Source organism: Alligator mississippiensis, chromosome 1 (genome assembly GCF_030867095.1).
Source record: "Alligator mississippiensis isolate rAllMis1 chromosome 1, rAllMis1, whole genome shotgun sequence".
Taxonomy (NCBI): domain Eukaryota; kingdom Metazoa; phylum Chordata; order Crocodylia; family Alligatoridae; genus Alligator; species Alligator mississippiensis.
The window spans coordinates 136,095,210-136,116,320 of record NC_081824.1 but is presented as its reverse complement, the minus strand read 5'-3'; the positions used below and the strand labels follow the sequence as shown (position 1 = coordinate 136,116,320).

Below are 21,111 nucleotides of genomic sequence, written 5' to 3'. Positions count from 1 at the left end.
TTAAGCCCAATTTTTCTATTGACACTTTTTTAAATGATTTCTGCACAGGATTATTTGTCATCTTTGACATGATCAAAAAAACAAACCAAGTTTGGAATGATTCTGTATTGGCATATTGAAGAATATATTTTATTTAAAATATAATATTGGCAGGCTTTATCTCCACTACTCTGTCAATGCCCAACAACTCCAATTCAAGGTCGCTGCAAGAGACAGATCTCTATGCACCATCCTCTGCAGACGGGATGTATAGCTCCCAGCTGTAGCTGAGAATGCTTTGCAGGAACTGTTCCGACTTGCAACGATACCCCGGACCAAACAGAAGTTCACTGTTGGTTCCAGGGGGGAGAGGAATCTAGCTGCTGGCTGCTAGCCTGCATTTGGTTTTTTCCTAGCAACACCACTTTCTCCCTGTGAGGCTGCGAAGTTTTCAGAATGGGAAGAGGGAAAGGGAGTAGAGTGAGCTTATTCTAGGCATTCCCCAGCCCACGCTGGAGGGGGATGGGTGAACTGGAGCCCCCCACCTTAGGAGTACAGGGGCTTTCAATTCACCCACCCCACCCTTTGGCTGAAAAACTCCCACACCAAACTCCCTCCACTTCCTTTCCTACCTCTGAAAACAGCAACAGGCTAGCAGGCATCATAGACAGAAGATGCTGTTTTGAAATGTCTTCATCTGACCCCTCATGCAATAAGGGTTCAGACTTTCACCCAGTTGGTCATTTCTGAAGCTGTCTGAAGCTGTGCACTTGTGTTTCGTCATGGCTATAGACCACTTTCTGTAGCCAGATTGGGCAATAACTGTCACTTCTGTCTGCACTCTTTGTGTCAAGTTCTAACACATTCTGAAAGGCCTCCACTTAATCATTTTCAGCTATTTCAAACTAAAATAGTTTTGTCATAACTCATTCAGGTGAAGTGACAAGTTTTTCTCTGATGCCAGCAACATGCAATAGGTACTTATTTTATATAGATCTCAGTAGCTTTTCATTAAATAAAAATATTTTTTCAGTGTCACTGCTGACATGCAATATCAATTTGAGAAAAGGGAACACCACCTTACATTTCTATCATGTCCAAGTCAGGAGCTTCTGGTTCCATAGTAGAGAATACCATAAGTCCTACAATCTCATCTTTTTCTGCTTTCCTCTTTCCAGTTTTCCATTCCTTGGGAAAAGAAAAAAAAGCATGCATGACAAAGCATTTTGTGTAACCTTGTATCTCTAGTGAAGCTTGATTGCATTCTATACTTAGAATATGTATACTTGCAATGGCCCATATCCTAAAAACCTCTGAATGAAATCACCCCACTAATGTAAATCTGTGACTTTAATGAGGACAGGACTTTACAAGATGGTAAATATATGATCTTCATTTTCTAGATGGTACTAACCTGAAAATTAAAAAAACCCTTTGTGTAATATAAACAAATAGATACAAAACAGAAATTAGTTTTCTTATTACTGTGTCAAATGATTTGCATATGTATATACTAGTATTTTTCTTTTAAAAATTACATTCCAATTTTATTACTTCTATTTGATATCAGTGAATTGCCATAATAAAACTGGTTAAGAGATTCAAATGATGAAGTTAAAAAAAAATCCCAGCTGATCATTTTAAGAAATAGAAATAGCAGCAGAAAATGAGTCAATTTCCAAGCTAAAGTTTTAGCAAGTTAAAGGCCAAAAGTCACAAGAATGCGCATTCAGACTTTGGCACCAGAAATTAATGACCAGTTTGGATGCAAACTGCAAAACTGTTTTAGCTTTTCACCAACTGTGATAAATTACATTTTACTTATGTACTCCATTAAGCTTTTATTTCTCATTTATACGTTCAATTTCGTTTGTTTTGTTTTTTGAAAGGGTGCCAGTTATATAGGGTTAATTGCAGTTTGTCTATCAAGAGATTGCCAGAATGATACCAGTTCTAAGACTTCTGCAACAAATATGGCTGCCCTATTTGTTGGAGAGAAATGCTGTGTTAAAAGAAGAGTCCAGAATATAGTTACAAGAACTGTTAATTTTCCAATTCCAAACAAGTCTACATTGGGACACCACCATCTTTCTACTTAGGACAGATGGCAATAAAATTTCAGCTGACAAGCTTAATCCCAGATAAAAGCAATGAACCAAATCTACCAAACCTATAGCAATTTACAGCTCAACTACTGCCCACTGGAGGGCAGACAGAAATCAATACATTTTATGAGCAGGATACAAAATTTAGCCCCCGTCTACCATTATGCACAATAAACAGTCCCCCCATATTTTGATTGTATTTTCTACCTTCTCATCCCGAAAATTAAGGAACTGCTGAAAAACTTCACTTTCTGAAACAACTGGATGACGACACATCCTACTCATCCAAGCCTGGAGCCTCTCCATGCGCATTTTGATAAATTCTTCTTCAAAACGCCCTGCAATAAACTGAATAATAACTACTGTGTTGCCACTTCAGAAGTATCCACAATTATCTTTAAAAATGAGAGGCTCTCTTCTACCGAATGTGATGGAGTATAAAATGGATGAAGTTACCTTAATGTAACAGCTGTATCTTAGGAAATTAATGAACTTTAGAAAGTAGGAGATATGAAGTACTAGTAGGTAAAATTACTAGTTTTAAATAATGACCAGGTAGCATTTTTATTAAATCATTTTTGTATCACTCTGAAAAGTGAATTACATGTTTAAAAATGAAAGACAGAGGCAAAAAGAAACATTACCAAAATACATTTTTAAGTGGAAGATATACACTAGAAAGAAGGAACACACAGGGATAGGAGGGTTTGATATTCGCCAAGTGACAGCTTTTGTAACTATAGAAACTGAAACTATTATGTTTCAAAGCTGGTAAATGGATGGAATGCTATTTATAAGAAACACTGTTTCCATCACTATGTATTAAAAGTGACCTCTTTTGTTAATACTAAAAGGCAAGGTCTTATGTTCAAAATTGGAAAAAAAGCTTTCTTCATTATCAAATCTGATGACTCCAACACAGTACATAATGAAAAGGATATATTTGAAACGGATAATACATTGTGACAGCACATTAACCTCTTCAATTCTCATACAAGTGTAGATGGCAGGCAGACTTTGAAGGAGTGAACTCTTTTTAAAGTACACCCGCCCCACAATTACTGTAGTAGCAGCCTGGGAACCCACACAAAACTAAAGCAAGCAATATTAAAAAAAAAACCGAAGTAAAATAACTATATATACACAAGTAAGAAATAGGAGAAGTGTCCATGCTACTAATTGACTAGAAGTCATGAAGACTTAAAGAGAGGTTTCATGATTAGAATGTTTTTACCCTCAAGCCACACTAACATTTCAATAGCTTATGAAAGATGGTAAAGAAACGTGGATGGCAATGTATTTGGAACCTGTGCACGTGCATGGATCAGCACCCAGTTGCCAGCAACAACATGAGTCCTATTAATGTTCTCTTCCGAGCAAAGCAGTAATCAGTTGGCCCAATAGTAGGGTTTCCTCTCTAGTGCCTATAAAAGCCATTTTTCTACACAGCAGTCCTCTGAAAGAAGCCTCCTGAGCATGATGAAAGATGTCTATCATTTTCCAAGTGTTTCATTTAACTTCATCTCCAAGAAAGAAACAAACACGCCTTCTTACCATAAAATCAAGCAAAATAGCCTTCCCTCACATAATACCAACAACAAAAATCAAAAGACAAGAATTGATGGAGATGCCAGAGTCCCTTTTGAGTCTTTTATGGAGCCAATTATAAGGAAATCTAGAGACACACCATCAGGTCTCCTAGTTTATTTTTAGTTCATGTGCACATGTTTAAGAACAAACCCTGGTAGAATTCTAAGTAGGAGCCTAGCTAAGGAAAAAACAAAATCACTTCCTCACTTTTCAGTTTCCTCGGCACTTATCCCAGCATTTGTATCAATGCTCAACTTTCTTCACACACACACAGACACTGTTGCATTTTCAGTGGTACGAACAGGCCACATGGTTGGCTAAAGGCCTGCTTTTGTGCTTTTGTTTTTGAGTGGGTGCCTTAATGGCTGCATAATGTTTTCATCGGAACACACAAATTATAGATTTTTCTCCTGGGTCAAGTCCCTACACTTGCTCAAAAAATACATTACTGTTAGCCATAAAACACTATTAAAATGCAGACACACACTTAAAGTGTGATGAACTGAACAACTGACAGCACTAAGGACTCAATCCAAAGTTCTTTGAAATCAACAGAAAGGCTTCAAAAGTGTTTGATCAAATTACCTGATACTATAACAAGGTGCTGGATGTCTTGTAAATGGCATGCACTTTTATTTGGCTTTTTACAAACAAGTGACAATAAGTCATCAGAAAAACAGGAACTTCTGAAGAGAGAACTAACAGCACACTGCCTGGGCTCCTCTGTTCCCCCAGACAAGTTTCAGGTTTCCCCTTCTGCTCCAAGTTTTTAAAGCTTCTATGTTCTAGATCAGTCTGATCAAATGAAAATAAAACTTAAGTCACTTCCAAGACAGTCTGAGGGACTGTTGCATAAGAAATTTTCCTACTAGGATTGAGCACACTTTCTCTGTAGTGCTTAAGATTTTTATGCTTCTGGCCTGGAAAGGATCAAAACTGAGTTTTGAATTGATAGTGACATGTCACCAATCAGATTATCGTTAGTCAGTCACATCCAAAAGAATTTTCAGTGTTCAAAGCAACGCTGCTATGCCACCTTTTCAAAGACGCTACAAAACAAAGGGGGCCTAATACACAAGTGCAGAAGTTGCTCCGATTGCATGTAATTGCCGCAGCTCCCGTGTCTCCTGTATCAGCATCTCCAGACTTCAAAACGGGCGAACGGACTTTATCTAAAGTGCCTCCGCCATCATTTTGAAGCGTGAGGACACTGATGCACGAGATGCTCTGGGCACCAGTTAGAGCAGGTCTTGGAATTGTTCTAATTAAAAGTGCCCTCCCACCCCCAACATGTGTATAGATGCTTAAGATCACCATTGTGCAAATGTTTCCTCCCCTTCCCCCTCATTTCACAGCTGGGAACTTGTTTACCTGTTACTTGCTTGTCTGGAAGAGATGGGATTGGAATGGCTAATCCAAATTTAACTAGGAGACGCTCGTATAACCAGTCAAAGTGTTTATATCTGTGGTTGACTGATCGATTTGTGTTCTGTAAAACAGACAAAACAAAGAACTCTTGCTTAACATATCCTTAAAGAAAGACTTTAGTCTTATGGAAACTTTTAGGGCCACCAACTAGCTCGAGGGAAATGTTTGCAAGAAATCCAAAATACTTATTGTTTAAATATTAGATTTAGTCTACCATGATGAAAACACTGACAACGTCCAAAATAAAAGAGTGTTCCCTAAAATAGATTTTTCCCTCTCAGCCCCATACCGACTTGCATACACAGTAAAGAACCAAAGTCAGACATACTTACAGTACACGTGAGCTGATATTCAATGTAGCTTTTCAACCCATACATTTTGGAACCTTTTTTGGGATCTGCCACCACACAGTCAAATGAGGAGGTAGGATAAACCCACATTGGGCCATAATCACCAACCTACAAGAAATCATAAGCATTAATACTATAAATGGGCATATACCACAAAAGACCATCATTAAACAAGAAAGCAACTAAGGTTTTCTCTTTTCTTTTTAGTTACATGCTATACATTTCAATTTTTTTGAAAGGTCAGACCATGAGCTTAATCTGTTTGGAAGTCTTCTGTTGACTTCAGTGAGAACTTGCACCTTAAATCAGAACACTAATGACAGATCAGGGCCTTGTTTAAGGTCCAACACAGCAAAGTATTAAAGTGATTCCAATGACTGGCATTAGGCACTCTCCACTCCCAGGGATTGGACCAAGATTTGAGGGTATTTAACAGAAGCTTGCAGGGGGCACTCTGGGCTTTGTGCCTCTGCACTGTTAAGATTCTTTCACAGGCTACTGCCTCTAATTGATGAACTAATGAGGGGTACATAATGTAACTGAAATACCTTTTAGGAGAGCCATTTAAAACCTGAATATTTGTCATAAGTTATTTTTCTTGTTACAGGCAATTTTCCTTTATTATCTACTATTCTAATTAAGAAATCTACTATTCTAATTAAGAAATATGACTGTTTTAAAAAAATGCTACCCACTATGATTTTTTCCACTTGAAACTCTCTATATTAGTCCATTAATTATGGTTAAGTGATTTTTTTTTGACACAATGACCAAATCTTGAACACCCTTATGTACGTAGTCCCATTGTATTTGGTGGAACTACATGTAGAAGTGAGGCTCTGTAGACACAGGCAAGAACAGATCCATGCTCACGCCTTTTTATTCCTTACTGCTTTAACTGTGCTTGCTAGTATGCTAATGCTTCCTGCATAGCTAGCCTGCCTACATTTCTATATGTAAAAGTTTAATCCTAAAAGGCACTCCTGGACTCTCACTAGTCTTGACTGGAGTTAAAGATACTCTGCATTTGTCAGGAACAAGGCCTTAACTGCACAATTCCCATAAATATACACAAAGAAATGCCAAACCAAAAACCCCCACAAACCTACCCAACCACCCCCACACTATCTACTATATATCTGGTATTAGATTAGCAAATTATGCTTTTAGTTCCATGCTGGGATTAATTGAAAAATATTTAGAAGACAATGAAGCTAAAGAAAAGTTATGAGGAACACAACTTACAATTATGGAAATTTTCTCTTTGGGTTTCACTAGCTGCTTTGCTAACAGATATTGTTCCATTCCAGGTTTTGCAAATCCAGGGAATCTGGTCAAAGAAATAAAAAAGTAACCAATTTCATTTTTCATAATCTCTCCTTTGACAGATTCAGTATTTCCTGCCTGAAAAAAACCCTAAGAAAAACAAACTTTAATGTGCTAAGGAAAAGTGATTGAGAAAATTTAAAATTACACCAAATTAGATTTGCATTAGTTATGGAGTGCTTTGATGGTTAATTTTTATTTGAGAGAGAGTTTTAGCTCTTGAGCAGCCCAGCCCATAATTCATGGAAAGTGCAGAATGCCTTAAGACATACCTTCAGGCAAGCCAGTCTCATGGTCTGAGCCTCACAATTGGTCTGATGTGCAAAGCCAATCAGAATGAGCATGACTCTGGTACATTTAGTAACAACTGATTCTTTATTGCATCATTCATCACCAGTCAACTAGAGTCATCTGAATTCACAGGTATCATTAATAGAAAAAAACAAGTTACTATGAGCTACAATATTAATTTTATCTAGTGGTCCTGAACACCATGATATGCACAGTTCATCCAAGTAGAATTTAAAGAAAAGACTGATAGTCCTATGTCCTTAAATCATAGTTTATCTTAAATATACCAGGTAGGTCCAATTTCCTCTCTATTCAATGAGATGACTGGACTCACAGAAGTTAGCCCCCTGCTTGAAATGCTGCCAAGCAGCTGCTGTTTGTATGGAGCAACAACAGAAGTGAAGTATGACTTATAATCAATTTTAACATCCTAAATCAGAGGAGTTTTAATGCTGGTTATTCTAAATAGATTCTACCTTTCACAATACAAAGTATATCACTGTAATAAGAATAGTTACAGGACTGAAGCAGGACTTTATATAGCAGTAAGGACCATTTTCTATTCTACTGACATTCTCTCAATTATAAACTAAACAGTTTCTCAAAGTCAATGACAGATGTTAATCCAGTTCTAGCCTGTTTATTATTACAAAATGTAATGCTATTTGTTACTAGATGAGTCTACATCCTGTTTTACCACTTGAGACTTTCTGAAGAGGAAAAGCAAATAAAATTAGACTGTCTGTAGGAACCACGGGTTTGATTCTGTACCACATTCATGCAAGTATTTCCTCCCCCCCTAAAGAAGAATCAATTTCTCAATGTACACTCACCCCCTTGGAGCACAGAGGGAAAGTACACAGAGGGAGCATTCTGACAAACAGGACTTTTCACAAGAAAACCTGTTTTGGTAGCAGTTACTCAATTGGGTCTTAGGCTGTGTGAAGACATTGATTTCCACTGGGAGAAATTTATCTTGGTAGAATCTTTTCAGGAGAGGGAGCAGTACAGCTGCTCAGTCTGCAGCCTTATGCACCCCCCTGTTTTCCATGCCTTCTTGAGACTGGGGAGATCCCAGTCTGGAGAAGACAAGGGGAGCAGTGCCTGTTCCACTATTCCTGGTCCCAAGGGGATGACGGAGGGGGGAAGGGAAAAAATGAAGCAGCAGACAGACTCCTAATACCTGCCCCAGACCAGGCTCTGGGGAACAAGGTGAAGGAGCAGCCTTCTCCACCCCTTTCCCTGTTTTCAAGGGCCGAGCAGACCAGAGGAAGCAAAGTCCCAAAACCCACCATAAACAGGGCAGCATCCAGCTTAGTGAAGACACAAGGAACAATGTGGCTCCTCCTCTCCTCCCTCCCCAGACTAGTCCAAGAGGGGAAGAGAGCAGCAAGACAGTCTTTAGCGCCTTCCCAAAACCAGATACTTGCTCCCCTTGGGGAAGGGGCTGTGCCTCATGTCTCTAGCAACTGAGCAGAGGGAGCAGTGCAACAAAAGGGACTCTGGCGAAAAAATTAGGAGGGAGCAGCTAGCAGTTGCTATTCCCCTTCCTTCCCCCCAGGTCTACAGGATGGATGGGAGCAGCTGCCCCATGCTCTCTCAGGACTGGGGTGACCCCAGTCTTGGGAAGGCACAGGAGCCTTTCCTTCAGCTCCACTCCTGCCAATCCTCTGGAGAAACTCTCCCGGGACCAACTTAATCCCGGTTGTTCCACAGTTATTTTTCTTCCAGAGAGACCATTTTTGCTTTGGGAAAAAGAGCCTGAAAGTCTGCAAACTTCTGCTGTCTACCAGGAGAAACCACTCATCTCCCTTTAGAAACTGAACATTTGTATGTAGCCTTAGTTATCAAAAGTCTTTTGCTCTTACTGACTGACTTTAAATAAATACTCACTCAGGTTACACTTGAGTAAAATAAAGTAATAAATAAAACAAAGATAAATTACAACTTTAATATTAGCTCGGGAGGCAAATACTTAAGAAATGCAATTGTATAGGTTAACTTGAAGCTAGTGTTTGGTCCTCAAACAAACCCACAGAGCTTTCTGATCTGAACAACCACGTACAAACACACCTACCTAAAACTACCAGTCTGTGAACAGAAGTCTTTGTACCCTTTGTTCTTGAGGAGAGTTCATGTTGTTATTTGGTCTAATTTTCTATAAAGTTTTGCTTATCTATGTAAGAGCTAGTCTTTCTTACATTAAAAACTAAAATAAAGACAATATCTCTACATGCACTGCTCAGTTGCAAAAACAGCTGTGTCTTGACAAGATGTACTATAAACCTAAGCCAGCAGTCAGCATCATTTTCTGGCAACATGCCAGAATGACCCAGCTCAGGTCCAAGACAGGCTGTTATAACCTGGTTGCTACCGCTTCTCTCCACCGCCTGGCCATGGCGTGGACAAAGCACCTTACTGTCAAAGTCCCATGGTTCTGTGGGCTGTCAGCTGCCAACCTCTGTCTTAACCAAACAAAAGCAATGGAAATTAGCACATACAAAAATTTGTATAAAGGCCTATAAAATAAGCATAACATGTGTTTGCCATCCAAGTATTTTCTACATCTCCTGATTTTACTTTACATAAGGCTTTGGAGAGTTTTAAAGCAAAAACTAAACAATAAACTAGATCATCAGCCACAACCAACAACAAATCAGGCATTAGTACTCGGTTAAGTGGCTATTGTGAGGTTCTGCTGCACTGCCAAACAAGTCTGGACTACATACAGTCAGCTTTTATACACATCAATTGCAATTAAAAAGCTGGAGAGTAATAATTAGATGTTTCTCCAAATAAATCTGATATGCTTCTTTGACAGTACACATTGGGAGATCAGTAGACAATTTTATGTTATTTAAAGAGAAGAGAGATGTAGCATTCAGAGAGACATGGCATTATACAAAATTTATGATGGCTTTATTCCTGCTACTATTCCTAAGGAAATAAATATCAGGATAAAGTCCTTAAAACTAATACAGTAGTTAAAAAACAAAAAAAGAAAAGAAAATTCCTTGTAGCAAACAAAAATTGGTTAAAGGACATTACCCCCAGTTTGGGGTAATGCAACATACATTTCTATAGAGGAGTGACAACTGAAAGGCCACAATTCAAGTTTTTTTTCTTCCTTTTAGCTTCATCCCTGGCACCATATAGGTTTTCAAAACTGCAGCATGTTAACATCTTTCAGTCTAAAAATTAATTAAAAGACTGCTTAAAAAGACAGGACTTAGAAAAATAGAAAATGAGGTTTGGAAGGGACTTCAGGAGGTCATCTAGTCCAACCCCTTGCTCAAAGCAGAACCATCCCCAACTAAATCATTCCAGCCAAGGTTTTGTCAAGCCAGGCCTTAAAAACCTCCAAGGATGGAGATTCACCCATCTCTGTAGGTAACCCGTTCTAGTGCTTCACCATCCTTCTAGTGAAAAGTTTTCCTACTATTCAACCTTAACCTCTCTTAGTTGCAACTTGAGACCATAGCTCCTTGTTCTGTCATCTGTCATCACTGAGAACAGTCTAGATCCATCCTTTTTGGAATCACCCTTCAGGTAGTTGAAGGCTGTTATCAAATCCCCCCTCAGTCTTCTCTTCTCCAGACTAAATAAGCTCAGTTTCTAAAGCCTCTCCTCATAAGTCATGTGCCCCAGCCCCTTCCACATTCTTGCTTACATTCTTTCTGTAGTGGGGGGGGAGGGGGGGTGTCCAAAACTAGACAGTGCTCCAGATGTGGCTTCACCGAGTGCTGAATAGAGTGATAGAGCGAAATAAATCACTTCCCTCAATCTGTTTGCAACACTCCTGCTAACGCAACCCAGTACGCTAGTAGCCTTCTTGGCAAACCGGCACACTGTTGACCCACACCCAGCTTATTGTCCACTGTAATGTACAGGGCCTTTTCTGGAGAGCTGCTGCTTAGCCAGTTGGTCCCAAGCCTGTGCATGGGATTCTTCCATCCTAAGTGCAGGACTTTGCACTTGTCCTTGTTGGACTTCATTAGATTTCTTTTGGCCCAATCATCTATTTTGTCTAGGTCACTTTGAACCCTAGCCCTACCTTCCAGCATACATACTTGACACCCCAGCTTGGTGTGATCCACAAACATGCTTAAGGTGCAAGCCATCCTGTCTTCCAAATCGTTAACGAGGGTATTAAACAAAACCGGCCCCAGGACTGACCCTGGGGCACTTCATCCAATACTGGCTAACAACTAGGACATTGAGCCATTGATCACTACCCATTGAACCCAACAATCCAGCCAGCTTTCTATCCACTTTACAGTCCAATCATCCAACCCATACTTCCTTAGCTTGCTTGCAAAAATGCTGTGAAAGACCATATCAAAAGCCTCGCTAAAGTCCAGGTATATCACATCCACAGAACCAGTTATCTCATCTTAGAAAACTATCAGGTTGGTCAGGCATGACTTGCCCTTGGTTAACCCATGTTGACTGTTTCTGATCATTTTCTTCTCTTCCAAGTCTTGGGGAATACTTGTGTATTCTTACAACACATTTTTTTATTTTCCTCCTACATTTAAAGCCATAAACACAAGAAAACAGTTGTAGGGGCATATTAACATGCAACCTAAGGTAAAGAAAGGTAAGGCCAGATTCTGCTACCAGTTATGCTGGTATAAAATTTGTAGGGTACTACGTAAGTGCATATATGGATGTTCCCGTTCCAAAGAAAATATTTAGAAGAACAAGACTGGATGCACAGCCTATTTTCAGAGGGGAGTAGAGTGTATGTGGGGGAGGTGATACTGTTTAAGTTCCCTAGGTAATAAAGCTAGAATTCATTAGGTTTTCACAGCACACTTGAGTAGAAAGACAGATATGACGAAATGGGTACAGGCTTTTACAATATGACTATTACATACAGCAATTTCATAATTCCTCTCCAATCTTTACACAGTGTTTTTTTCCTAGTTTGCTAATCATTACTTGTTAAGTGGTAGTTTCATGGCAGCTCCCCGAGTATTTCCACGCTGAGGGCCCCCTGCCTCAGAAGGCTCAGATTCCTTATAACCAAGATACTGTGGTGAAGTGGATTTGGGGTCATCCCAGTCATCATCCCAATCATCATCGTCAGCAGCTGCTGAAGAGGGCAAAGAGAAAAATTAGTTACCGTACAAGTCCAAAGGATCTCCTCTCAGCCAGCATGCTCGCAGACTCTCGAGAAAACAAACAAAAAATGCAGTAGAAGATATTGAGAAGTAATTCAGCCCAACTTTGGCTATGCATGCAGAATGTGTCAAAGCCCCACCAAAATAAACATGGTATGTTTGTAACAGGTTTTTAAAAATGTAAGCGTATTACAGTAAGGATGCACTTAACCCACCCTGTAAAGTTAGTCTACCCCATATACAAATCCTTCCCTTCACCTCCACCTTCAGTGCTGCAAGGATTAGAAAGTCCTCTGAAACACTCCAGTTCTTAAGGTTAGAAGACTTAAAGTCACAGGCCAGTCCTAATGACAGAACCAGGCAGACCCAGATTTAAGACCATCTATTGACAACAAAATTCCATTTATGTGAATAGAGTGTGTCAGGGATTAATCATCATGACTCTCACCTGATAATTCTTCAGGAGATTCTGAAAAGATGGATTGTTGTATGCCACTGAAACTTTCAAAAGGAAATATTTTGAGGGACCACAATTGTACCTCACAGCAACCACTGTTCTTAGTGGCTCCCTCCCTCAGATTATCACTGCTCAGATAATCCTAACAAATGCCCACGACTCCCTTATTTGCTCAAAGAGCAAGTAAACATGGACCAATTACGGGAAGATTTAGCTGACCTGGACCTTGATAAGCCTGTGGGTGACCAAATGCTCCTGCTGCCTCCCAGTTGTTTGAAGCACTGTTTTTCTGTCCAGCTGCACTTTCAGGTTTGGTTGCCCAGCTGTCACCAGAGTTTGCGCTGTCCCAGTTTCCAGATTTCCCAGCGTTCCAGTTTGACCAGGGGTCATTGGCATTGGTAACCTACAATTAAGAAATAAAAGGACAAACTGCTGGGGAGGGGGAAAAAGAAAAAAAGACACAGAGGAAATATATACTATATCATCAGTGGGAGAGAGAAATTTCTAGAGAGAAGCTACAAGTTCTGTGTTCAGTTCTTTGATATTAGCCCTAAAATTCACCAATGCCAATCTGTGACTGTGTACACATATTAAGTTCACCTGGGAGAACTTGGCCTGGTTTGTTCTTCTGGTAGAGAAACGTACCCAGAGATGTGTGTACAGACAACAGAATGAGCACGCCCTGAAGAATGGAGAGCTTGCAGTGCTGATACTATGTACCTGCAGGAGGGAAGGGAGGGGGAGGAGGGGTGTCCTATGCATACATCGCAGGGTACTCTACTTAATCTACCTGGCAACAGATGGTAGCAGTGCCCAGGACAGCCTCAACTGGCTGACCCAGACTGCCCCATGTCAACCTGTGTTTCCCTGCAGTACAATGATGGCAAAGGAGATTGCTGCTTCAGCAGGGAGCAGAACGCATAAGAGTCCAGTGAGTGATACACCATCTCCCCGGAGGGTAGGGGAGCACAGGGGAGATGGAGGGTAAAGGATACAGAAGGGCTGTTTTCTTCTGTGAGAAGCCACAACAGGTATAGATATTAAACTCTCCCAGGTGAAACTCTTTGCAATGATTTAACCCTGGTTGTTCCAGAATTATTTTTCTCCTGTACCGGCCATTTTTACCACGGCAGAAAAAACCTAAATATCTGTATCCACATGGTTTCTCCTAGGAGAGTACCAACTTTCCCAAGAGAAACTAAATGTCTGTCTGAGCCTTAAGGTGCTCATATACCACAGTGATGACAGGCAGGTAAGTATGGTTATTAGTCTTCCATGGATATGGAACTGAGACATTACTGAACATACTACTTGTCCAGCTATTAATAGATAAATCAATAAATTACTCATCCTATCAGTTTCCTAAAGCATCCTTATCCATAGCAATCATCTCCAGTTGTAAGGAAGAGCACAGGGCAGATGAAACATACTGGGCACATGTACACATGATCTTAATGTGATGCAAAGAAACTCTGGCACAGTTTGTGCTGGAGTTCATTGCTCCTGGGCGCATTTACACGTGCACCTGGGACAGCACAGCCCTGGCTGGCAGGGGCTCTTGGGGGTCAGCCTGCCAGCCCGGAGCTGCTCTGCCCCAGTTGAATGTGCTGCAGAGAGGCTGGCTGGGGCAAAAGGGTGCTACAGTGAAGGGCTAGCTGGCAAGCAGCCCCTGTACTGTAGCACCCTAATGCCTCAGCAAGCCCTGGGCACCATCTACACATGCGATGCAGCAAAGTAAATAACTCGGCTGTAGGACAGTACTTGTGTCAGGCAGTATTATCCTACAGAGGAATTAATTAGTTTATACCAGCCTAATAAGGGTGCACATGTAGATGGTGATGCTTTACTGCAGAGCTAATTAGTCAACCCCATAGTAAAGTGCCTTGTGTAAATGCACCTACTATATACACTAATGAACTTCAAAAGAAAAACAAATCAAAGCCTACCTTTTAAAGATTTTTTTCTACTAACTCCTATATTTACCTTGAATTCAGAAAGTTAGCTTCACTAGAACATGATCTTAAATTATTTACTGGCTGAACATTTTCTTCAGTTAATTTTGCTTTTAGACTACACGGATGGCAGAATTTGGTTAAATGCACCCTGCCCCAGATATTTTAGATTTAAAATGGCAAAAGACACCTGGCAGTCATGCTGGTTTTCTGTCAAAACAGAAGGCAAAGAAGTCAGTTTTGACTGGAAATCTGTGTTTTGTAGAGATTCATTGACATGTTTCTCAAATGCTACTACTTCCATTGGACAATTCCAAGCAACATATTTATATGCATTATGGACAGCACTGGTTAGAACTGAAGATTTCATTAAGACCTTCATTACAAAGCTACCAGCTACAAAGCTCTTCACATGATCAACTTCTCTTAAAAAGCCACCACTTCAGCAGCTCCAGTTTTCTGCACTTGCTTGGCCTCTACTTGCAAGTAAACTTGCCTTTAAAATCTGAATAAGATTTGCATTGCCAGATTTTGAGAGATTAAACATTTTATTTTAAGGGTAGAATGAGTATATCACACTATTTTGAACAAAGATGCATTAAGAAAGCTGAAATCAATTGTTCAGACACCAAATCCTGATTACTTATTATCACTTGCAGTAATAACATTTAATTTACCCATACAGTAGTGAGACTGCAGCTGGGGGGTCCTCTAGATTCCTCAATGATTCTGGGTGCCAAAATACCTATATGGTGGCAAAATAGTTCACTTCTCTCCACAGCCTGCTAAAGAGACATATGAAATATCATATGAAATATGGATGTGGCTAGGCTGATGGCCCTCACATTCACATCTTGGCAACTCACTTGTTTAGCTGCAAGAACACACCTAGAGCTCCAATCTGCACCCAGTATAGGATCTAGTCAAGTCAACAGCACAAATTACTGTCAACATTTCAAGCCAGCACTGTGGCCTGGCCAACTTCAAGAGGGAAGCTCAAACATATGAATCCACACTGAGCTATACAGTACCTAGTAAATATTCCTCTTGCCATCTGGTGGAATAGTGGCTTTCTGCAAGAAGAGCAGGACAATTTGCCTGGAGCACAAAACTCATGAGTGCATTGGGGGGGGGGGAGGGGGGAGGAGAAAGACTAACAAAAGAGAGAGACAAAACACGCCACAAATTCACACTGTGAAACCTGTTTTCACAAGAGGCAAGACTGACATTTATGCATTAGAAAACCTTTAATATTTGGGAAGAGCCACACGGATCTACATTTCTTCCCCTCCTACCCTCCTCACATACACAAACTAAAATAAAATTCCCCAAGTATTGGGTACTGAAAAGTATTATGATAAACAGTCATTCAAGCTGATCAGAGGTGTAAGTGGCCAGTTCTGGACCTTGATAGTTGGTGGCATACCATACAGCAGGAATGAGCAGTAAGCACAGGTTCAATGTTGAGAGAAAGGGGAAACTGCATCCTTTTTTTTTTTTTTGCCACTGGCATGTCAAATGGCTTTTTAAATACTGATTTTTGGAAGCAAATAGAAGGCAACATCTCCCCCCTGCAACAGAAAGCCTCCAGCTACTGCTCCCTCTTCTATCTATTGGTGCTTTTATACTGACCTCCCAACTGCTGGAGCTAGAGCTGCTGCAGGGAAGGTGCAGTGTGGTGGGGAAGAGGTACAGGAATGAGGTCACAGCCCTCTTCTTTAGGCAGCACCAGAGGGTGTTATGCTGCTGAAGCTAAGTTTAGACTCTAGCCTTGGGGAGCAATCTGGCCTCTTAGAAGGGAGGTTGATTCAATATTTGCAATCATGTGAAAAAGGACCGTCTATTTGAGTTCACGCCAGGATGGTTTCATACCGAGACGGATCTAGGCTTCCTCTGAAATAAGCTTTTTCTTGGTTAGTAACAACTTCTAAAACTAGAAGTTAATGAACCATAGAAGAACAGTATCTGGGAACCTGCTGCTAAATTACAAGGTTTTCCTATTCATGGGTGGCTAGATTGACAGATCAGTGCTCTGTTACCCTAAAGTAATCAAAAATTTGAAGAACCTGTGCATTTGTTTTTTATAGGGTGTGTGGGTGACAGGGAAGAAGATATGCAGTAAAGGTTGCAGTGGAATGCCCAAGATGTTGACCAAGTGCTCATCCTTAGAGCAAATCATGTGGGAAAGGCTTTTATGCATGCAGCACCTACAAAAGAACAGTTTACGCAAGTCATAATTTGCATGCATTCTGCAACGTATGCTGCTCAACTAATTGGGAATCATAAGCTTGGTAGTGGGAAGACTGAAAAGGGGAGTGAAGTTTTCCCTTCCATTGCAGTACGTGTAAAGCCCAGCATGCAAGTAGGTGGCAAAGGAAATCTGACCTCTGCTACAGAATAGTGTGGAGACTAAATAAATAAATGGACAAAGATCATCTTCACATTTTGAAAGACAGCAGGTAGAAGTAGATAGATTCAGGAGCATAAGGGGATAAAAGTCCACAGAGACTTTGCTCCTGAAAGGGAACAATACAAGCTACTGAAGTTCTAATCTTTTTCCTGAGTTTTTCCTTCCCTCTTAGCTAAGCAAGGGGGAAGGAGGGGAGAAACTACTCTCACAGTATCAGCTTTTGTTTCCTCTGGATGAGGGATGCATGCCATGTTTATATCCATGTCTATATTCCTATTCTTTGCATAGACTTTGTAAAGTTAAGTTACATCAGGATCTGGACAAACCACCAGTTTCTCCTTAAGTAACAAGCTATACGATGCTGTCACAGTATCTTGCCAGGTGGTAGCAGGAAAGCAGATAACTTGAGCCAAGGCCTACCTAGGATAGGTACAGAGAACCAAAGCTGCAGCCTCAACACATACACTGGTGTAACTTAAGTTATCATACAATTACTACTGTATTTTTGAGAAGCAAGTTTACATGGGGCAGAGTATCTTACACTGTACATAGTGTGCCCACTCACGCACTATGTACAGTGTAAGATGCTCTGCCCCATGTAAACTTGCTTCTCAAAAATACAGTAGTAACTGTACAATAGCTTAAGTTACACCAGTGTATACATTGAGGCTGCAGCTTTGGTCCTCGTTATCTATCCTAGGTAGGCCTTGGCTCAAGTTATTACCTGATCTCCTATAGATGAGTGGGCACACTATGTACAGTGACAGATAGACAGTCTGCCTTTATAGTGGAGTATAAAAACATACTATGGTATCTGTACCCTTAACTACATAAAACCTTTGGCAAGGAAGGCAGTAAAATCTGGGTTATGATGTTCTTCCTCCCACTAGAAGCAGAATATGACTAATAGAAATGAACTGAGTTAATCTAGTGGAAGGCAGACTGAATGCTGTTTTTCCTCTGTACTACTCTTACTTTCCTTTCTTTAAGGCTGGAAGAGACATTACAGGAGGCCACATAGAGAATCACATAACAAGAGCACAAGTTCATTCATTTCTACTTCAACTCTAACAGCTGTGCTTGAACTAGAACATATGTTTAAACAAAGTTTTGTTTGGATGTTTTCCTAAAGGTCTCTACTGAGAGCGTATAACAAACCTTAAATAATTTGGATGATTTATCCTCCACGTTAAAAAGTCGGTTTATTTCTAGCCAAAAATTTGTCATCCTGCAAGTTTCCTCTTTGATAAGGTTCCTCAAATCTTTCACTATAAAGGCCTGGTTTTCCAGTCTTTTATCCATTCCTATGCTTTTTTGTATCAAACCCTCTGCAATTATTCTATGCCCCCTTGAACATAGATACTAGAATTAAGGTTCTGTCATGTTATGACAGCAGTCACACTGGTACCAAATACAGAGATAATGTAAACTCCCTAAATTCTCGGTATTTTCATGTCTATACACTTAAGGATCACATTAAAGCATTTCGTATAGTAGTGAAAAAAGAAAAACCACTATCCTCTGGTAATTAAAATGCATCTGTTATTTTTGTTGCGGGTTACTTTTGATTTGTTTTATTACCTTTCTTGTAGGAGGAGTTAAAGGAGGTGACTGGCTAAGGCTTTCCTGATTACAAGTTGGAGTGGCAGGTGCCAAAGATTCCACCTTAAAATAAGAAATGTTTAGCGAAAGAGGAAAATGAAAGCAAGAAGGAGTAAGAGAATACATGGCAACATTCAGCACAGTACAGCAAACTTTCCTGCAATGAGGCAGCTGCTGCAAGTCATGTATGCCAAATGCCATCTCACCAACATGCATGCAACCAGAAACTCATACACAAAACTGATGGGATTGTTATCACAATAAGTTTGTTAACCTGATCAGTGCCAAAGTGCCAGAGCACAATATTATATTACAGAAAGCAAGACAGTAACTCCACAATAATAGAAAGCATGCAAGCATCCAACTGCTAAATTAATTCTTTGGGGAGAAGTCCAATTTTGTTTAGTCTAGGGCTGTTTTGCACGTCTTCAATATATGAGAACAACTCTACCAACTCACATCATAGACAGCTCAACATTCCATGACCACCAGCAGCTTCTCCAAATGGTGGGTGTCACCCCTGCTCAAAGTAGAGTGCTGATGACATTTGGCATTGTACACTGCTGATGTCCTTGTTCAAGAGGAGTTAATCATCCACTTTAGTTTTTGTCAATAACTAGGGTGCCATATCCAGACTCTGAAGGTAGCTGTTTATGTCCAAAGGTAGGAAAAATGTTGCAGAGTTCTACAATCCCTTGTAGGGGGAATTTGAAGATACCCACGATAAATGCAGCAGGCCAAAGTATAAGTGCTACTGAAGACCTAAAGAATCCAGACTTATCTGTGTTTCTTCACAAAGAGTCACCTCCAGAAAAGTTCTTCTGACTTGCAATCACCAGCTCAGCTCTTTGGTTGAGTTTGAGGAGCAATGGCTACCATGAAGAAGCACTCCCACTCCAGATCTCTTGGATCCTTCCTGACCTCATACCCACCATTTAAAATTTCCCCATTAAATTACTCAGACTCTGACCATGTGGGCCTTCCCAACCTGAGAGGGCAGACTGAAGTATACCCAAAAGGAGTCTCCAGTCTTCTTATTCTGTGCTCGAGAACTCCAAAAACAAAGCACTGTGGGTAACTAACTGCTCTCAGAGTTTATACATCAAATCATGAGCAAGTGAGATGGCATGAAGAGTGGAAAAAGCACCCTTTGTATATTTATTTAGAAAAATGAGTGATTCAGTTTAGTACTTCCAGAAATTCTAGCTGCATCATTCTCCCACAACTATTTAGTTAGTTGTGCAATCCTTCTTTTTATTGGTATTTTCTTACTTATGGAGCAATTACAATTTTAAACTATAATGCTGCATTACAGAATAATATGCACACACAAAGGTGTTATATACCTCCAAAGCTACTGTTTTATTACACAAGTGTATAAATCACATATATTCACATTAATATAAAGTTAAGAAAGCAAGGATTAGTAAATTCCATAAATTAGTTTCTGCTGTGATGTCAACAGATGTTAGGGAGGCTGTGAAGTGAGTAAATTAGTGTGGGATGCTTGACCCACGCCCTGCAGGCCAGATCCAGGTCACAGGGTCATCCAGGAGCTCATCTACACTAACTTCCTGCCTAAGGAAGGATTATCTCCATCTGAATCTCAGCCAAGTATTTAACCTGATCTTAAAAACTTCCAAGGATGGAGGTTCCACAACCTCTCTGCGTAATCGGTTTCAACACTCTCAGAGTGAGCAAGTTCTTCTTAATATCTAACCTAAAAAGTCTGCTTTACTGCAATTTCAGACCAATTTCAGCCTTTTCTGACATATCTAGAAGCCTGCCATTTAAAAGGTTACAAAACCTCTTAAACACCATATAACTTGGCATGTTTCAGCAGCTACACTAACTCCAAAAGCTTCTCTCATTGTTTGCATTCATTTATCAAACTGTATTTCAGAGAACTGCACTGGTATTGTTTTGTGTTTTAACTTGAAGGCAAATCTTGCATTGTGGGAAGGTGCCAGTGCTCCACTGGCTCCAAATTTATGTTAGGTTTTCATTTATTGCCTAGGTTTTTGTTTGTAGCTTTGCCGGTCTAAGGACATAGGCAGGCAAGGTTCTTTGGGTAGATGTAATATCTTTTATTAGACCAACCGAGTAGCTGGAAAAAAGTTCTTCACAAGTTTTTTGGCGCAATCACTCTTCTTCAAGCATAGGGAGTCTCTGCTGTTCTGAGACTCCAAAGAATGGAAGAAGCTAAATGTGACAGAAGGTCAGTAGGAAAACAAATAGGTGGAAATTAGGAAAACAAAAGGGTAGAGAAGTGGGGAGGGGAGAAACAAGGAGGGGAAAAAGCCAAAGATAAGTAAGGGCGGTCTTCAAAGGTAGAAAAGAGAATGTCTGTGAAAAAGTAAATAGGTGGAACTTAGGAAGACAAAGGGTAGAAAGGGAATGAACAGCACAGCAAAAAATCTATCAAAAGACAAGAATACCCAACTACCTGTGGGGGCACACTTCTCACAGGACAATTGCTCCCCCTCCAATCTCTC

The 21,111-nt window shown here is 40.2% G+C and overlaps 1 protein-coding gene across 6 annotated transcripts in view; it reads right to left on the bottom strand.

Moving 5' to 3' along the window:
- Positions 1-21,111, bottom strand: part of SNX9 (sorting nexin 9) — a 96,635-nt gene that overhangs the window by 31,323 nt on the left and 44,201 nt on the right. For 3 of the 6 annotated variants that reach the window (XM_059714420.1, XM_059714450.1, XM_059714457.1), the window contains 8 exons: positions 12,872-13,055; positions 12,644-12,664; positions 12,014-12,167; positions 6,698-6,782; positions 5,435-5,560; positions 5,046-5,163; positions 2,292-2,422; positions 1,064-1,167 (listed from right to left, as the gene is read on the bottom strand). In XM_059714420.1, the coding sequence (XP_059570403.1) occupies positions 1,064-1,167; positions 2,292-2,422; positions 5,046-5,163; positions 5,435-5,560; positions 6,698-6,782; positions 12,014-12,167; positions 12,644-12,664; positions 12,872-13,055 (923 nt within the window). The remainder of the gene's footprint in view (positions 1-1,063; positions 1,168-2,291; positions 2,423-5,045; positions 5,164-5,434; positions 5,561-6,697; positions 6,783-12,013; positions 12,168-12,643; positions 12,665-12,871; positions 13,056-21,111) is intronic. The other 3 variants (XM_059714428.1, XM_059714441.1, XM_059714435.1) reach the window with 3 other exon arrangements.